Below are 18260 nucleotides of genomic sequence, written 5' to 3' on the forward strand. Positions count from 1 at the left end.
AAATGATGCAGAGGAGACGTTCACCCTGGTGCAGTTACATTTCCTTCTTTGTATAATAGAATAGAATCTTCCTTCATGCGATTATAAGCATTCATTTGTTTTGCTCAGACAGCAATCTGCAAATACAAGTCCTCCTGTTGCTATGTCTCTCTGACACCTTTCACACTTTGTTAAGTCCAACAAAGTGCAGAGAAAGCAAAGCAGTACATTTCCATATCAGAGGTGCTGGGCTGAGGGTGAGAGGCGATAACATCAGCTAATCACTGAACGAGCTGTGTCCTCGGTCACCTCAGCAGTACCCAGCCACGCCTTTCTGTCTCTTTTATGAGCAGGCCATCATTGAGGAGTTTTTGTGATTGTGCAGCATAACAATGACTCCTTTCACAGGCCTATGTGAATCTCAGGACAGTGGATGACATTGAATGCCAGTCAGTATGCTGATGACCCTCACAGTCATTTGGCAGCTCGTCAAACATGTCCCCTATAATCAGTGTGACATTGCACATGAATGCAAGCGCATTTAGCCAATTATATTCCTATCGCATCAAGGGGCTATAATCTAATAAAGTTCACTTTGCTCACTTCAAACCTACCAACACGCTGAGACAGAAACTTGTCCATCCTATGGACAAAACACCCAGGCATAAACAGAGTAATGTAGTTTATGGTGTTCAGTGCAGCCAGGAATGCACAGATTTGTACATTGGGGAGACAAAACAACCTCTCCATAAATGAATGGCACAACACAGGAGGGTCAACTCCTTTGAGGACAACAATGTAAACATCTTGGCCAGAGAAGAAGTTTGAAAGAGGGGTAAAGGGATCCATCTATGTCAAACTGGAATGACTGTCTTTGAACAGAGGAGGTGGCCTAAGACATTACTTATCACCCACCTACAATGCAGTACTGAGTTCTCTCCCCAGACATCTTAACGTCCGTTCACACTTGGGCTCACCTAGCCCTGGCAACCCACATGAAGGCCGGTTGGGTCAATGGTCCACAAGTGGCCCAATGACTCTGAAACTCAGAGGTCACACATGTCCTTAATGACTCTGTCAGGACACTCCCACACAGAGCTTAAAAGCCTGCAGCTCCCCTCCAGTTAGTTAAAAATTGAAGAAGCCTCTTGGATGAGAGGTGAAACGTCTTCAAGAAACTGAAACAAGTCCAGTTGCCTTCAATACAGCATTTAGAATTAGCATCACCTGGATGACCTTCATCAACCTATATATTTTATAATAAACATATAAAACATATATATGTATATTAGTGCTGTCAAGGTTATTGCAATAATAATGTGTTAATGCAAATTCCTCTGAATGCAATACTTTTTTTTGATGCACGATTAACGCACACACATTATGACCCTTGGCCCGCCCCGTACTTGGGAAATCAGGAAGCAATGCAGCAGTAACATTGTGGATGAAAAGCAAAAACAAACCTCCTTGAGCAGAAATGGCTAAACAAAAGGTCTTTTCATTTTCAATTCTTTATGGACTCAACCCAATATATCTGCCATACAGAGGATTCTCCGAGCACTCTGAAACTGGAACTATGAACTTCTGAACAACCATTTCTGACTGAATTTAGGAAAACACTAATATTTATAGCTAAACAATCAGCGGGCTAATGATTAGATTTTTATCATTAACTCATGTTTGTGTAGTTAACTCTGTGATATGTGTGTTCCATCCGTGTTAAGACCTGAGGTGGATGGGGAAACGAGTGATGAACTAAGTCAGTCTGTGCATCCTTCTGCCTCACTAGCTGTTTGGAAAGACTGCTCAGGTTTCAGCCCACTCTTGCAAAAGACTGGCGCCCTCGTGTCAATGAGCATTGTCTGCAATGACTCTAGTAAAGTTAAATCAGACTTTTTGGTGCACTGTCATCAGAGCAGGTCTATGTGTGTGTTTGTGTGCAGGCTGAGAGAGCTGCCCCGCCCCTCTCACAGCGCTCTGATGACAGGCATGAGAGGAAGAGACATCTCTCTTCTGGGTTGGGAGTAGCGAAAACACAGCAGCGCTCTACAAAAACAAAATACTGAATATATTATGCTTGTGGAACGGCGTCTCCTCACATTCCCCACTCATTTCCACCACTGGTAGTCATTAGCATTTCCTCTGTATACATTGAATACAACAGTACTTTTGGTGGCACCTTCAGGGGACAATAAATAGTGATATGAATACCCACCCTTGGTTAGAAGCTTGCTGAAGTACTGACTCCTTTCAGGGCTTGTTTGTCACCTACTGTAGCTGGCAAGCTACTATCTTCTATCCACCCCACCTCAAGGTCTGATTCATATAGATATTGCGCTTATGATATTACAACACAAACAGACCCATAATCTTTTCATGGCTGCATACAATTTCTCTTTGTTCTGCGTCTGATTCTAACACTCATGCTTACAGTAAATGACTGCTGACAGCAACAGAGGAGAACAGATAAGACTGGCTGATACAAATTGAGGTAGAAGAGTATACGCCCCTTATCAGCTGATACAAGGACGCAGAAGAAGATGGAGAGAGGAATGAGAATGGATGAGTGACATCAGGAAAGTAACAATAGGATAGAATTTAGCTAGGCTTCTTCTCAATCAGGAGAGACTACATAAGAGTACAATTATTTTAGGAAAAGTCTTTGGTGATAAGACACCCCATATAAATGTACTTCAGTTGCCACAAACTCTCTGCTAATGCTAATAACATTCACTCTGTAACTGTGTGTTGCCATTGATGCTGGTGTTGGTGAACTCAACTCTTTTTGCAAGAAGGCTCTACTGCAGCGGTTCCCAAACTTTTTTTAGCCGCGCACCCCCTTCTATGTCCCAACCGGGTTGACGCACCCCCAATCCCCCACACCTTCAAAAAAAACCAAAATGCAACAAGCTTTTTATAGCCATATTAAAGGTGGCATGTTTAATCATGCTCAAATGACCAGAACACACATATAATAAAATAATCACGATCACAATAATGCGCTCTGGCATTTGAATTAATCTGAAACACTGTAACACAGTTTCAATATAATGCAACAAAGTTATGCGCAAGCTTCCACTTTTAAGAGCAAAGAGGATGGATGACAGGCTCAGGATCAGAGGCAGAAAGCAGATAAATTGGGGAAAATGTTATAATATTTTGAGCCGCGTTGAACAAAAATGACCGTGGAGCTACAGTAACACAACCCCGTCATCATAACACAGGTTATGGAAATAAAACTAGAACGCCAGTAATTTGAATTAAATTGCAATAAAGTTACACACAACATAAATAACAAAGAGCATGGCTCGGGAACAGATTAAAAAAACTAAAATAAAACAGGATCCTGAGGATTTTCAAGTGCAGCGCAGGTGGCTCAGCCTGCAGCGAGAGAAAGAGAGAGAGGGAGGGAGGGAGGGAGAAACAGGGAGGAGGGATGTGTGAGTATTTCCAGTGTATTTGTAGCAATAATATCAATACCATTTGGCCAAATACTTACCCACATTAATGCGACCGGTGGGCCTGCATCTTGGCACAAAGCTCTCCGATGTTTGGCGCAATTGAAGACAGTTTAAGCCTCAAATCTTTCGCAACAGCATCCAGTCTTTGCCGATGTTTAGTCTTAACTGCTGTCAGAGCAGAGAAACCAGCCTTGCATAGATAAGTTGTAGCAAAGGGCATCAAAACTCTCAAGGCCTGCTTTGCCAGGACTGTGTATGATGGCATTGACTCAGTCCAAATATCCACAAGTGGCTTTCGTTTGAACTGCAACTGCAGTGCCCCATCAGATGACAGCTTGATCAGCTGTTCCTGCTCGTGAAATGACAACTGTGGGACCGGGAGGGAAACTTCAAATGGGTTGCGAATCCACGCTTGAGATGTGTCTATAGGTGGGAAGTATTTCCGTAGCTGCTCTGCGAGTTGGTTGAGGTGTTCAATTATGAGACTTTTCACATGCTCACCCAGGTGCACGTCATTTTCCCCCAAGAACTCGTGAAGCGTAGGGAAACACAGGAGTGTGTTCCCACTCACACAGCTCGCCCAGAACTGTAGCTTCTTCATCATAGCTTCGATCTTGTCTTGTGTGTTGAACACGGTAACACTGACTCCCTGCAGACTTAGATTCAGTTCATTCAGAGCAGAAAATATGTCCGCCAGATAGGCGAGCCTCTTCAGAAAGTCTTCGTCATGCAGACTGGAAGCCAAATGAAACGGATTGTCCTCAAAAAACTGCTGAAGCTCGCGTCACAGTTCAAAAAGCCTTGTTAACACTTTGCCGCGGGACAACCAACGCACTTCAGTGTGCAGCAGCAATGCTTTGTGTTCGCTGCCCATCTCATTGCATAACAGTGTGAACAGTCTTGAATTTAGTGGGCGAGCTTTAATGAAGTTCACCAGTTTCACGGCATCATTCAGGTCTGCAAGTAGATCAGCTGGCATGTTTTTGGCAACCAAGGCCTCCCTGTGAACACTGCAGTGTAACCAGTGAATGGATGGACATACTTTCCTGATATGAGCTATAAGCCCTGTGTGCTTCCCCGCCATCTAATGTCCCGGCAGTGCAAATGCCCACACAGCGTGTCCAGTCGATCCCGTTGGTCCTCATAAACACGTCAATTAAATTGAAGATTTCCTCTCCTGTTGTTCGGGTAGCAAGGGGCCGACAGAACAAAAAATCTTCTTGTACCGTGCCTTCAAAAAGGTAACGGACATACACCAGAAGATTGGCCAGATTTGCCACATCTGTAGACTCGTCTACTTGCAGAGAGTAAAACTTGCTTTCTTTCACACGGCTGACTAATGTAGCCAGGATGTCTTCAGACATTGCATCGATGCGGCGCGACACAGTGTTATTGGATACTGGAATCATGTCTAACCTTTTTGCTTCTTTCTCTCCAATCATGCATCCCACCATCTCTTTGGATATGAAGCCCGTAATGCGTCTTTTGTAGACCCAACATATGAATGAAACTGCAGTTGTTTTTGGCTGTTTTGCAACTCCTCCAATTTTGATTTAAAAAATGTAAGGGGCTTTTGAATTACATTAGCATGCTTTGTGTGAAGGTGGCGACGTAGATAAGAAGGCTTCAGGCAGCTGTTTGCTAGAACCTCACTGCACACCACACACTGCGGCTTTGGGCAGTCTGTATCACCAATCCAAGTGAAGCCCAGACCCAGATAATTTTCGTCATATTTCCTTCTTTTTTTCCCCGTCTGGTGTTCACCCTCTTCACCTCTTTTGCCTTGTTGCCATCTCCTTCCCTCCTTTGCGGTTTCCTCCCGCTCATCATTTTCTGACTCCCGCTGGTTTTCTTCTCCCGGATTCGTTGCAGTTCTCTCCTCTGTTGCCTCCGATTCCTCACTCTCTCTTGGTTCTTCTCCTCCATCACTAACTTTGACTTTAGATGTCTCACCTGACAGTTTCCCTGATTTCAGCCAATTGAGCATATTTGCGAGAATGAATGAGTCGTAGAGGCCACAAGCTAGGTGCGCATATATGCATACTAGTGCACTAGTGCGTAGAAGAAGATAACTTCTTCTATGCTTAATTTTAAGATGAAGTGCATTTTGAATAGCCTGCATTTATTTATTAATTAAAATTACAGTTTTTGATTTTAAATTTTACAAAGGAAATGTTTATTTACACGACTTTATTGTGTGGGGAAAAAACACTGTAATTGTGTAATTATCAGACCGCCATTACATTTTTCAACTCGCGCACCCCCTAGCGGCAGCTCGCGCGCACCACATTTTGGGAATCCCTGCTCTACTGCATAGAAAGTGAGCAATCTTGTGCTGCATATATGCATAGTCTGTCATTTAAATACATGCAAACAGCACTAGAGAACCACAAAGTTATTTACTTGATGTTGCAGTTAGGAGTGCTGGTCACCCTGCGTGGAAAATCACAAAGTTTCTTTTTGTCTTATTTGTGCAAGTTTCATGGCAGCAAACACAGTGCAGTGCTTTTGTGACTTGAGTGTTTATCCATCACACACATATGCCCACCCACTCAGAGGTTTCACCCCCACGGTGGGGAAGCCACTTAAAGTTCTATACTGAGTCTGTCTGTTTATCTGTTTTGAATGAAGATGAGCAGAATAAATATAATGCAGAAAATATGCATGCTACTTAACAACCTTGTTTATGGTGTGTGTGATTAGGCCCAGCTTTGCCTGGCTGGAACAGCTGGTCAATCCTGTCCGCCTCTTGGCAGCTTTGAAAACATCCTGAACGGTGACAGGTGGTCTGATGCTTGACCAAATACTGTCAGTGTGTAGCTGTCAGGAGAAAACAGTGGCTATGTTAAATACAGTGTGTTCAGCCTCAAATAGTTCTCTAATCTCAATGTCTCATTTTAGTCATCAAATCTAAGATCCTCGGTTTTCTTTAGGAACTGACCAACTTTTTGTTTCCTTTCATCGCTTTAAATATGTGCAATATTTCAAGTGTTAACATTTCTGAACTAAATGAAAACACTGATGTTGCCTGCTGGAGTGCTCTAAATCCTTTGATGCATTACAGCCTGTACAAGAGGGAACTGCCTGTTATGACTTCAGCCTTGTCTTCTGGCCACTAGGAGCTGCTGCATTAGAGTTAATGCCTTGCTCATAGGCACATTAGTGATGGTTGTAGAAGCAGCCGAGAGTGTGTCTGATTCATTATCCTACTCAGAGTTTCTTGGCCAGTCTGCAGAATCAAATTCACTATTATTGGCCTGAATGCCCCACAGTGAGGTTTTCAGCTGCTACTTTGCAATTGAATGTCACAGCAAATAAACGTACTTACCGCTGAGGATTAAATTGGACACGTTTTGCAGTTGTCCTGTTTGTCCTGAGTGGAGGAAGGATCAGTGAATGGATGAATAGATTAATCCTGTGGCCTCTGTTAGACTGCCTCTAGGGCAAGAGCAAAAGGTCATGTAACATGATTCTCCTGACGAGACTCTACTGATAATGACTTATCTCAGTTATCTAGACATCTCAGATCCTCCTTCACTTCCTTCAACAGCTGACAAAGCTTTTTAAATTCTAAATGTCAAGTATGACAGCAGCTCACTGGTTCAACTAGATGACTTCTTAAATTCAGCTAAAGAATGTGAGAAAACATCCTTTCAACCAGGAGGGACAATGACTTGTGATTTGTGCTGATGATTCTAGTGTTTTAAAGCTGCCTTCGTTGCCATTGCTGCATCGTTCATGCCAGAGTTGTTAAATATTAAAAGCACTTTTTGAAAAGATTTGCCCAATCCCACAAGACAGTACTACAAGAGATATACTGTATCAGTCAGCATGTTCAGTGTACCTTACAATCTTGACACTCAGTTATTCTAGACAGTACCAGCTATTGTATTTGTAGTTGTAGAGCTGAAATTATCAAAAAAATCTGCCAAATTGTCCCTTGGAAAAATACCTGTAAGCAGTACAGGATTTCCAGCATGCAGGCTTGTGTGGTCATGCATCAAAGGTCCCACATTATGCTCAGTTTCAGGTTCATGCTTTTATTTTGGTGTTCTACTAGAAAATATTTACGTTGCTTTGATTTTCAAAAACATTTTTTTTTAATACCGTTCATTGCTGCAGCACCTCTATTCAGCCTCAGTCTGTACAGTTTTAGTGCCTGTCTCTTTAAGACGAGGTCTTTTTGATGGGCCACCTCTCACAGGCCTCACTAGGCACCATGCACCATGTTTCCACATCAGCTCCGCAGGTGTTTTTGTCACCTTGGCTGTACTGGGGGCGTGGCTGGGGGTGATGACTGTATAGTTGTGATATCACAACAAGGTTCTGAACACAGGCTGTGTGCATATCTCCATGGAGTGAGCATTTTGATAGTTTCACAATATGTTAATATAGCATCCAGACTGCTTTATAATTAAAAAAAAATATTGAAATCTTAGCTACTACAATATGGGACTTTTAAAGACTATGTATTGAACAATGTTATCTTAAAACCTATTTAACATTACAAAGCAAGTGTTGCAACTTAATACTGAAGTCCTCGACTACATCCAGCTTTATGCCAAAAATATTTTTTTGAATGAATATCAAAAATCTGTACAATAACTTTAAAAATCACAGGAAAACCTGTCTTGTAATGATGTGTACCTACAGAAAGCGAAGTGAATGACGTGATGCAATTATGCAAATATGTGAAGTTCATCTCATTTGCTCCCATTTACCATCGGGGTAACAGAGAACGTTTTAGCTATTGGAATTAAAAAGGTGGCCTCCATTGTCCCGTGTTTATGCTCTGTAATGCTGACTGGAGCTGGAGGGGAAATGTACTTTACTTCGTGAACGTAACAGCGGTTCTTAACCTTTTTTAAGGTGACAACACACGGGAGGCAGGAAATAGGGGAACCAAATGTGAACTTTAATAAAATAAAGCTGAAAATACAAGAAATCTATACAAACCAAAAATTAGTCACTAGGACCAAAAACAAAATAGCAACTAAAAAGCTTAAACAAAGTGCAACAGAAAAGCAAAGTTCAAATCAAATGTGAAACAAGAAACCAAACTCAGAAACATACAAAAACGGAAGGCACAAGGAAACACTGGAGGAAACACTAGGAAGAAATGCTGGGAGGCAACACAGGGGAAGACGGACCAAGACAGAGTAACATTAAACAACACGGAACTCACAGATTTACACAGGACACAGAATGACGGAGTAACAGGGAACATCATGGAACGAACTGACAAACACATGAGGGAGAATAAAGACTATATACACACACACAGACACTAACGAGGGGATCAGGAACAGGTGGAGTGAGGAGGGAAGAGGAACAGGTGAGGAACTGAAAAGCAAGAAGAGACACGAGGGCATAATAACAAAATAAAAACAGGAAAAACAAGAAGACACTGAATCAGGACACTTATTATGGATCCCACACATGTTCTCACAAGACCCTACTTCACCTCTAATTGATTGGCTTTGGTTGTGTTCTCTAAGCGTGACTCAAACTGTAAACTCACACAGCAGCTCTGGTGATGTAGAAGGATAAACACCAACCTCATCGGCCTCTCTTCTGCTGCTGCTGCTCCTGTCGGGGTCAATCATCCTCCTGTGCATCCGTTGCTGAAAGATTGTCTCTGGGCTCCGCCACCTGGTCTGTCCGCTCTACCTAATGAGACACTGCAGCCAGTCACAACAGTGGTGGTGTGCTTACTGGGGCAACTCTGGCTCACAATCCGCTGCATAAGCTCCACCGCTGGCTGTTTGTTTTAAACAACTGCAAGAAAAACAATGACAATGAAGTACAGCCCATTCACACCAGACGCCACACTCAGTGTGATGCAGTGTGTACAGTTTATAAACAGACATTACTAGAGCTACTGTGTGTTTCTGAATTTTAGATGCCAAGTTGCTTTCCTGGGAATTTCGACAGTGGAATATTCCACTAATTAATTTGTAAGCACGGCAATACCACAGCACTCAGTGTATCACAGAGAAAAATTGCATGCTTTCAAGAGGAAGAAATTATTTACGAAGGAAGAGTTGACACAATAAAGGCCATCTTGGTGCAATTTTATAGATGATACTCTCAGGGCTGTAGCCAGGGTTTAGAAATTAGTGAGGTCCAGATTTTTTTTCTTTTTTAAATGGAGTCGTTTTATGGAGGTATCATCTGTTAATACCTATTAAGTCTTGATTGTCTTGTACTTAAATAAAAAGAAAATTTCCTTCAAGTTCAATTCAAGTTTTCCTCATCTCTGTTATACATTCAGTCTCTCCTGCACAGTTAACTGTCTTATTGAGAGCTGTCAGTTTGATATCTAGAGACAGTGGAATAGAGTAGCAAAAAAACTGTACTCAAGTATTAGTACTGTTACTTTACAAAAACAAGCAGGCCTGCTCAAGTAGAAATAAAGGTGGTGCTCAAAATAGCTACTTCAAATAAAGTACAAAAGTGCTCAAAATGACTTGAGTCAGAGCAATTCAAAAAATCCAGTGGTGTGACCTGCACAACTGCTCTGTCCAATCACATGAAGACACTAAGATTAGAGATGTGGCCACAGAGTAGAGGGGAGGCTCCGTGGAACAGGTTCGGATCGGAGCGCTGAGTGGTGTGTGAGCCGGCATGGTGGAGTGTAGTGGGTGAGTCCGTGGGCTGGTGAGCAGCTCAGAATGATTCAAGGCAGCTGAGGCTGGGAGGCGGCTGAAGCTGGTGTTAGAGGCTCACGCCAACACTGGAGATAATAAGGAGAATATGGGTTAGAGTTGAAATACAAACAGGCAAAATCTGTACTTGAAGAATTCATCTACCACATGGTGCAGTCAAAAACAATCTGGCGGCATCTGAGTGAAGAGCAGATCAGGGTATTTAAGCTGGGGCTAATGATGAGACGCGCTGCAGGTGTGTGTGAAGCGGGAGCTCCAGCCTTCTAGGAAAACACGCCCAGCCTCAGAAACATACCTGAAAAGCACACAGGCAGAAAAGACATCAAGCACGAAAGAAAACCCACACAATAACTCCAAATCATGACACTGTTATCTTTCTGAAAATGTCTCGTAGCTGATGACATAACTGACTTCATGTCTTCAAGACCCTCTGTGGTACAAACATTACATCAGTACTTTGTCTTTGTTGCATGTGCATAAAATCAGATTAATTGTATTTAAACAGCCCAATATCACAATCACATTGCCTCTGTGGGCTTTAAAGTCTGTACAGTGAACGACATCGTCTGTCCTCAGACCCTTGATTCGAGTGCGAAAAAACTTGCCATATTGAGAATAAAACCCTTTTAACAGGAGAAAAAATGATGGAAGAAACCTCAGGAAGAGCCACAGAGGAGGGATCCCTCTCCCAGGAAGGACAGACGTGCAATAGATGTCACCAAAACAGAACGGAACAGTTTACAAATGTAACTGACAGAAAAGGTGTCAATAGAGCCAGATTGTCTGATGACAGCTGGGAGGTTACTGTATAGCTTGCTCTGCTTTTCTCTTCATCAGGCTTAACCACAGAGCGTGACTAATTAAATGCCCAGGTTAGCTTGAATATTTCGCTACATCGCGGCTGAAAGCAAGAGTAATAGTAGTTTTGAAGCACCTAAACTGTGTATACATAAAACGTATATGTTTTAACACAACAGACACACTTACTGCTTTGTGTCAGCCCGGTGCTCTGATGACTTCACAGCGGCAGCCTGCTGCACTGTGCACTGGCAACTCATCTGTAAATATTAGCGGTCAGCTCAATTTGAAAGCCATCCTCCTGCTGCAGCTTCTGTCATTTTGCTACTTTGAACAGTCATGGGGAGGCGTGGCTGTGGTAGAATAACTGAGCTCCATCAGACATGGACCAGCTGACCAACTCTTAACATATTGTGCATGAATTTATAAAATAATAGATTTATAAAAGTAGAGCTGCCATACAGACACTTAAAGGACTGACCAGATGTTTCCACTACTGGTTATACAGTTATATTGCGCTGCTTTTTTTTATTTTAATATTTAGGAAATATTTACCAAGGTCTGGACCTCATAGCTGGCTATGGCCATGGATATCTGATGTTCCGTTCCTGTGGAGGCCACATAAAGCTGTGCTGCAGACAGCTGACAGAAACACTCAAGTAAAGGGTCATTTTGCTATTAAACAATGCACCGTCTCATTTCGTTGTGTTAGTGTAAACAGGTATACTTTATGAATGTTGCACACCACATTCTTGCAAGTAGATGCATGTTTCAGCATGTCTTGTAAATTTCTGGTGTAAATGCAAACGCCCCCCAAATTCACCTCAACGCCCCACTTTTAAAAGAGTTGCTTTGAGGGCCTCCGCTGTTCTCCGAATGCCCCTCCGAACTGCTTTACAGAGAGGAGAGGGGTAAAAGAAGAGAAAATAGGACTCTTTGGTGAGTGCTGAGTTTAGTGAGAGACTGACTTGAATTCAAACACACAGACACACAGACACACCCTGGCGGTGGGTGCCATTGCTTGCAGCCTTTAGCTAATGTACAGTAAATTAATCTGGCTGTTTGGCCAAGTAAACACAAATGATCCCGCTGTCACACTCGTGAGTAACACAAGGCTAAATTCACTTTGTGTTGGGTTTGAATACAACATAATACTTGCCTTGTGCGTCATGTAATGTAAGTTAAGTATAACAGCAGCACCATAAAAAAAAATCTTTCTAAAAATGTGAAATGCCTTCCTACCTTCCCCTCATATCCCTGTTGACAGAAAGGAGGATCGGCTCACAACTGCGGCCAGCTGAAGGTGGGTCATGTCATCCTGGAGGTCAACGGCATTTCCCTGAGAGGTCGGGAGCACAAGGATGCTGCTCGGATCATTGCTGAGGCCTTCAAGACCAAAGAGAAGGACCACATTGACTTCCTGGTGGTTGAACCAGGACTCTAGTATGAGGACTTTGCACTTTACGCAGCTTAGTAGGAGAAGACACAGTTTTACTGCTTTGAGGGAATCATATGAACTGAACCACACAATGTTGTCCTATAATTATGGCCCTCATTTTAATTTCAGGAAAAGGATTTATGGAAACATGTGTCAGGTATTTGTCGATTGCACTCTACAGAGATTTGCACAAGTGAAATTTAAAAAAGGATATTGCGTTGATGTTTGCCATAAATGTCATACCTGGGTCAAATACTATTTGCAATTGTTTTATTAATGTTAATTCTGTTTCCTTAGATTTCAAACTAAAGTCAGTACTGTATATCATACTGTGATCTTTGAACAAAAAGTCAGACAGGGCAAGAAACATGACCAGACAGCAAACAAGCACTTCAGCCAGATTAGCTGAAGGTAAAACCAAAAGTGAACACTAACGAGACAACATTAAAAGTCCCTTAATGCGCTGTCATGCACACAACTATGATATGACGATCACTATGATGGTAACTTTCGATCTCAAACAAAAGTGCAACTAAACAATGTTTTCACACTGCTTGAACAGAGATGAATGGAAAAGTTTTAACAAGCCGGTGCCCTTAACCTTGGTGCACGTCACAACATTGCACTTGACAAGGGGAGATAATTAGCGTGTCCACCCAGGGGTCCATTAAAATTGTGGTATTTCACCTGGATGGGTGTTTGCAGGATGTAGCAGTGCACTATTTGAGTCTGTGACTGTCCCAGCCCGTGGTTTTGAGTGTATGACCAGAGTTTGTGTCTCCTCTGTTGTTAGTAAAAGTGTGGAAAAATCTCGATTATAAGATGCATCGTGAAAAGGACATTGAAGATTCTGCATCGATGCAGAGACAGAGCTTAAAGAGTCTGCAGCTCATGGTGATTGTTGACTGTCCGGCCTCTGCTGGACAATGAAATTACGTTGCAACGTTGCTCCCATGCTTTGAACTGTGGGCGAAAATTAGGCTAACGTTACATATGTAGGAGGGATGTCGGAGGGAGGCAGAGATCATCTGAGAGTGATTAAAAAGACTCACCTAGTATTTTTTTCAAACGGAATGCAGGGAAGCACGGACTGGACGAGACTCATGATGACTGTGACTTCTGCCTCACAACAATTACTAATCGTCAGCCATTTTCACCTGAAGCTAACGTCTGCAGCCATAAATAATAAGTGTTACAGCAGCCCAGCTAATCAGCCAAGATCTGAGGAGGCGCGGTCAACTTTGCTGCCCAACTCTAAGGGGGTCAATAAATGCCTTATCGTAAAGCTGCCATGTGAGAACAATATTATTGTAGATTACAACAAATGTGAAAGGCACTGCAGGTGGATCAGTGTTTTGTTTTTGTAAAGTTTATGTATTGAAAAGATGCAGCTTTTATTTTGTAGACTGCTAGTCTGATTGTTGGAAGGACGTACTGAATAACAGGGGAATTTTAAATGATGAAAAGTAGCCATGTGCAGTAGTATAGATCATTGAGGATGACATACACTGAGATGCATTGTGAATTGTTTTTCTTTCGAATCGTTGACAGGTGAATCGCAATCAAATTGAATCGTGAGGCCAGTGAAGCTTCAAACCTCTAATGGTCAGACGTTCTTGATTTTGACTCTTAGAATCAGTGAGTTTATCCTTTCAGGTATTTAAAAGAATATTTTCAGTTTTTCAGTTTTCAGTCGCAGTTTGGTCAGGTTTAGGCAACAAAACTACCTGGTTAGGTTTCGGAAAAAGTCATCATTTCAAATAAATAATAAATCAACAGGCATTTTTTTTCTACCCGAGATGAAAGTGTGCCTACTGTATGTTATTGTTCAGTGACAATGATGATGATGTTACCTTCCCTCTGTCCCTGCTCAATTTTCAACTTGAGTCAATTAGACTAAAGTCTAATTCTAAAAGATTTAGATTAGGCTGTTCAGCTCTGCCCAGCAGAGGTTTCATTAACGCACAAAGTTGTGAAATTGAAGTTAAAATTCTCTGAGACAACTTTAACAAACATTCTTGCAAATATTGTTTGACTCATGGTTGGCATCATTTATCCCCTGATATATTGTGAATGAAAACCTGTAATTCCAATATCTCAACCAGCATATCATGGCAAAACCAACTGACAGAATTACAGTATGTCCCATTAGTCTGCCTTAGAAGACAATTTATTAAGAGGATTTAAGATTCTTAAATGTACTTGACATTAATCAACTAATCGGATATGGAAATTGAACCTCATCAAACTCAGTCCCCACAGATTTACACATTAGCAGCGTGTTCACGATGACCAAATTGGTGCTTTTCTTTTCAAAGCGTATATACATTTAACCCACTACAATCATTTTATATATGTCCGTTTTGTATCATCTCTTCAGTATTTTAGCCATATGTAATTCAATAGCTATAACACAAACATTATCGATATGATAGTTTGTATATAATGTAGATTGCTTATAGTCCCTACATGAATATAACTTTTTATAATATTAAATAGTTTACAGTAGTGTTTAATATTTTCCAGGATTACAATACTACTTCACCTCACTTACATTTTCTCTCACGTCCTCTGGGTGCAGGATGTGCCATGCTCCATGTGAAACCACATCCTAACACCTACACAGGAGAGATCAATGAAGGTCCTGTATGTATTAGCATATCCATATCCTGCACTCTGTGGGATGCTGATGAGGACTGAGACTCAGTAATGAATCAGTGGGCTGCTAATGTACTGCACAGGAAACACTGATCAGATTAGAGTATCCTATTATAATTAATAAGGTGTGCACACACTGTGCGGAACAGAAGCAGGAAGACCAACCCTCATTCAGGTTTGTACGAAGACATGATGACCAAGTGAGAAAGCCATACTACTCGCTGACTGTGGGAGGAAGCAATTTGTCTTACTAGCTCTAGTAAAAAAAAACACAGCTGCTGTGTGCCCATTGGTCATACAAAAATGACACTGACTTGCCAGTTTATTAGGTCAAGCCAGCTAAAACTAATGCAGCTTCTGTAATGTAACAGCCCTGCTGTCAATTCATGAAGGTAGGATTTATTGAAGGTCAGTTATTGAAGTTCTATCAGACTGCTGTTATAATAGTTTTCACATAGTAAACTAGACTGCATGTATATTTTCATGATTTTGCCACCAAATATGTATCTGTGCCTGAGGCCCTTCAGAGATACTTCAGAGTGTACTCAGTACTGCGCTCACTAACACAGTAACAACTCTCCCAAACTGTATGATGATGTTGTTGCTATTATTAGATCATCTCCACAGTGATGTGAAAAAACTCAATTCATGGCAGTGTTTCTTTGTAGATTTGCTTTTGAGTTGAAGCTACAGTATTTGCTCTTGACGCAATCTTCGAGCCTGCAGTGTTGCGGTGGTATACAGAGAAGGATCACTTACAGTTAAAGGGTAACATATTAAAGTGTGTTTACAGGTCTTGGGGAGTAATATTGCACATGTGAAATTTAATTTATCTGATAAACTGCCTTCAGTGATCTCACTCAGTGGCTCTGTTGCATTGTGGTTAATGAAGTCTGCAGGTTTAAAAAGCAGTCCACTGGTTTGCACTCATATAACACTGATCGAATCATTATGGACAGTTTGAAAAAGTAGTACTGCCCAAGACCTGTAAACACACTTTAAGGTGTTAAATTGGTGGAGTTTCCCTTTAACGGGGCATTCCACTGATTTAACACATCAAATTAATTGTATTAGTGATTAGATGTACTACTCAGCATGTGAAAGCAGCTGTATAAAGCCTTCTATGGCTCTGGAGTCATGTCTGAGAAAATTGTTTGGGTGTGGCGACCAGCGAGAGAAGTGACTGTTAAGTTTGAAATCAATAATGGTGCCTGCCCTTCTCCAAACAGTTTCTAATGCTGTGTTCCAGTCAATGTTTTTTTTATGGTACTTTTATTCTTGGAAATGTATCTAAATATTAAATTCAGTTGCCTAATACAGATACAGTGGTCTACAAATACATCCTACCCCCTCCGCATGGGTGATGCCATTGTTGTGTGACATCAGAGATCTGCTCTCTCATGAAGTTGGGGTGTATGGACATGCCCCCAGTTTACATGTAGGAATTCCCACTGAGCTATTTTTCTAGTAGATAAGAAATTTTGGGGTTCCGAGTTGCCTGGAACACAGAGTAAGGGAGAGTTCCTGATGGCTCTGTGTAACACACTATCTTAAGCAGTTAGTAAATGACCACTTCTAACAAAAAGATGTTATCAGTTGCATAATGGTAAATGAAGGATCTAGTGTTTTCTTTATTCACACTTCACTCTGTCTCATCTACTCCAATTTTGAGTCTTATGAGTCACCAACCAGTTCATTTATTTTTGATTTACTTTACAAGACCCCTATTTCAACCAATGTTTTCCCAATTGGTTCTGTTAAATATGGTCTATGGAGTTAAAGTATTTACTGATTAATTTCCATCCTGGGCCGTGAACACCTCAGTAAATGCAATGTAGCTGATTTAATAGATGCACATTGTTGCCTGCAGCACACAGTGGTTGTAAACCTCTGCAGTAGAAAAGAGCAGAACAGTCAGTCGTCTATGTGGCTTTTATTTGGTCTGTGCCTTCAGAAAGATTTGCGTGGTTCCATTGGGCTGAGACATATTTTGGTATCTGTTCTTTTCAAGACTGTAACCATGATCCAAAGTAATACAGTGGAGTCAAGTAATCCAGATTGAGAAAAAAGTAGTATACTTTCAAAAATTTATTTTGGTCTGATTCTTTTAATGATGGTTATATTATATTTTTGTAATCTAATGACATAATCCCTCTACAGTGAGATAATACCGATTAGTAGAGAAATGTAGGAGTTTAGTGATAAGATGTATGAGTAATGCAATGCTGAAGTGTCTGGATTCAAGTATGAAGTGTCGGTGACAATACTGTGCTATTTAAATGCTGTCTAAATCAGACTATGTTTTGTTTTTTTGTGAATGCAAACTGGTCGAATATTATATATCTTGTACAGAAAAGGCTGCACATAGATTTATAGATGTGTATATACAGTAAATTGTGAAAAGTTAGAGAATTTTGTTGAACACAATTATGTAACCCCTTTGTGGCTGATGTAACTGAAAACATCTCTTATATGTTTCCCTTCCCATGTCCTATCACAGCTGTCTCAGCACAAAAATATCCTTCAGAACAAGTCACTTATTCCTGCATTGGTTCTTGCAATCCTTTCTTTTTTCAAAAGGCAAAACGAGTGAAATACTTTCAGATATCCCCCAAACAGATTTCCTGACGACATAATAAACAAGTCTGATAAAACTAACCATACATGTTGTGTTGTATTATTTGGCTAAAAGATGCAATGTGTAGATCTGGTCAAATTTTGGTTTAAAAGATTCTAAAAAGTTAACTTACATCATCAACAGAGTGAGAAAAACCAGCAGTGTTGACATCATCTCAAAGATGTGCTGTGTTGTAGAGATATCTACTGAAGTTAGCATGCTAACCAGCTAGCCCTGTCCAGCTTACCTAGCTTTCTCTTTTTAGTGTTCCAAAAATCACCTGTTATCTGGTTAAATAGAGCAATTGAGCAAGGCCCTTAACTGTAAAGGCTTCAGTGGAGCTGCTCAAATGCCAACAGTCTGTGGTTGTATTGAGCAGCTACCAGGTGTGAATGTGTAACTGGGTGAATGTGATCAGGGTGTTCCTGAAAAAGAGAACATCATTGTCAGTGAACCCTCGCTGAATAAATCAAGGTTGAAAAAAACCTAATCCTCCTGCTGTCTTTAACACGCCCAGAGTAGTAGTCCTGATCAGACCTGCTGTAAATCACCTCCATACTGTATCCCCTGTCTGTAAATTGACCTCCATCAGTCTTGGAGGTTCGGTCCTAGTCTGCTGTCCAGACGTGTTGACTGGGAGG

General features: G+C 41.3%; 1 protein-coding gene and 1 long non-coding RNA gene across 7 annotated transcripts in view; one reads left to right on the plus strand and one right to left on the minus strand.

Annotated features, from left to right (window-relative positions):
• whrnb (whirlin b) overlaps positions 1–18260 on the plus strand; it is a 177636-nt gene that overhangs the window by 149476 nt on the left and 9900 nt on the right. For 3 of the 6 annotated variants that reach the window (XM_084359808.1, XM_084359810.1, XM_084359809.1), the window contains one exon: positions 12174–17651. The exons of the other annotated variants lie outside the window; for them this stretch is intronic. In XM_084359808.1, the coding sequence (XP_084215934.1) occupies positions 12174–12350 (177 nt within the window). In that variant the 3' untranslated portion in view covers positions 12351–17651. Of the gene's footprint in view, positions 1–12173; positions 17652–18260 lie in introns of those variants that run through there. 6 annotated transcript variants of the gene reach the window in all.
• Positions 5821–9110, minus strand: LOC311261298. The gene is made up of 2 exons (XR_014623130.1): positions 8999–9110; positions 5821–6260 (listed from the first exon to the last, which is right to left on the minus strand). It is a non-coding gene; the product is annotated as an uncharacterized lncRNA (long non-coding RNA).

This window comes from Pagrus pagrus (assembly GCF_965226575.1).
Source record: "Pagrus pagrus genome assembly, chromosome: 8".
NCBI classification, from domain to species: domain Eukaryota; kingdom Metazoa; phylum Chordata; class Actinopteri; order Spariformes; family Sparidae; genus Pagrus; species Pagrus pagrus.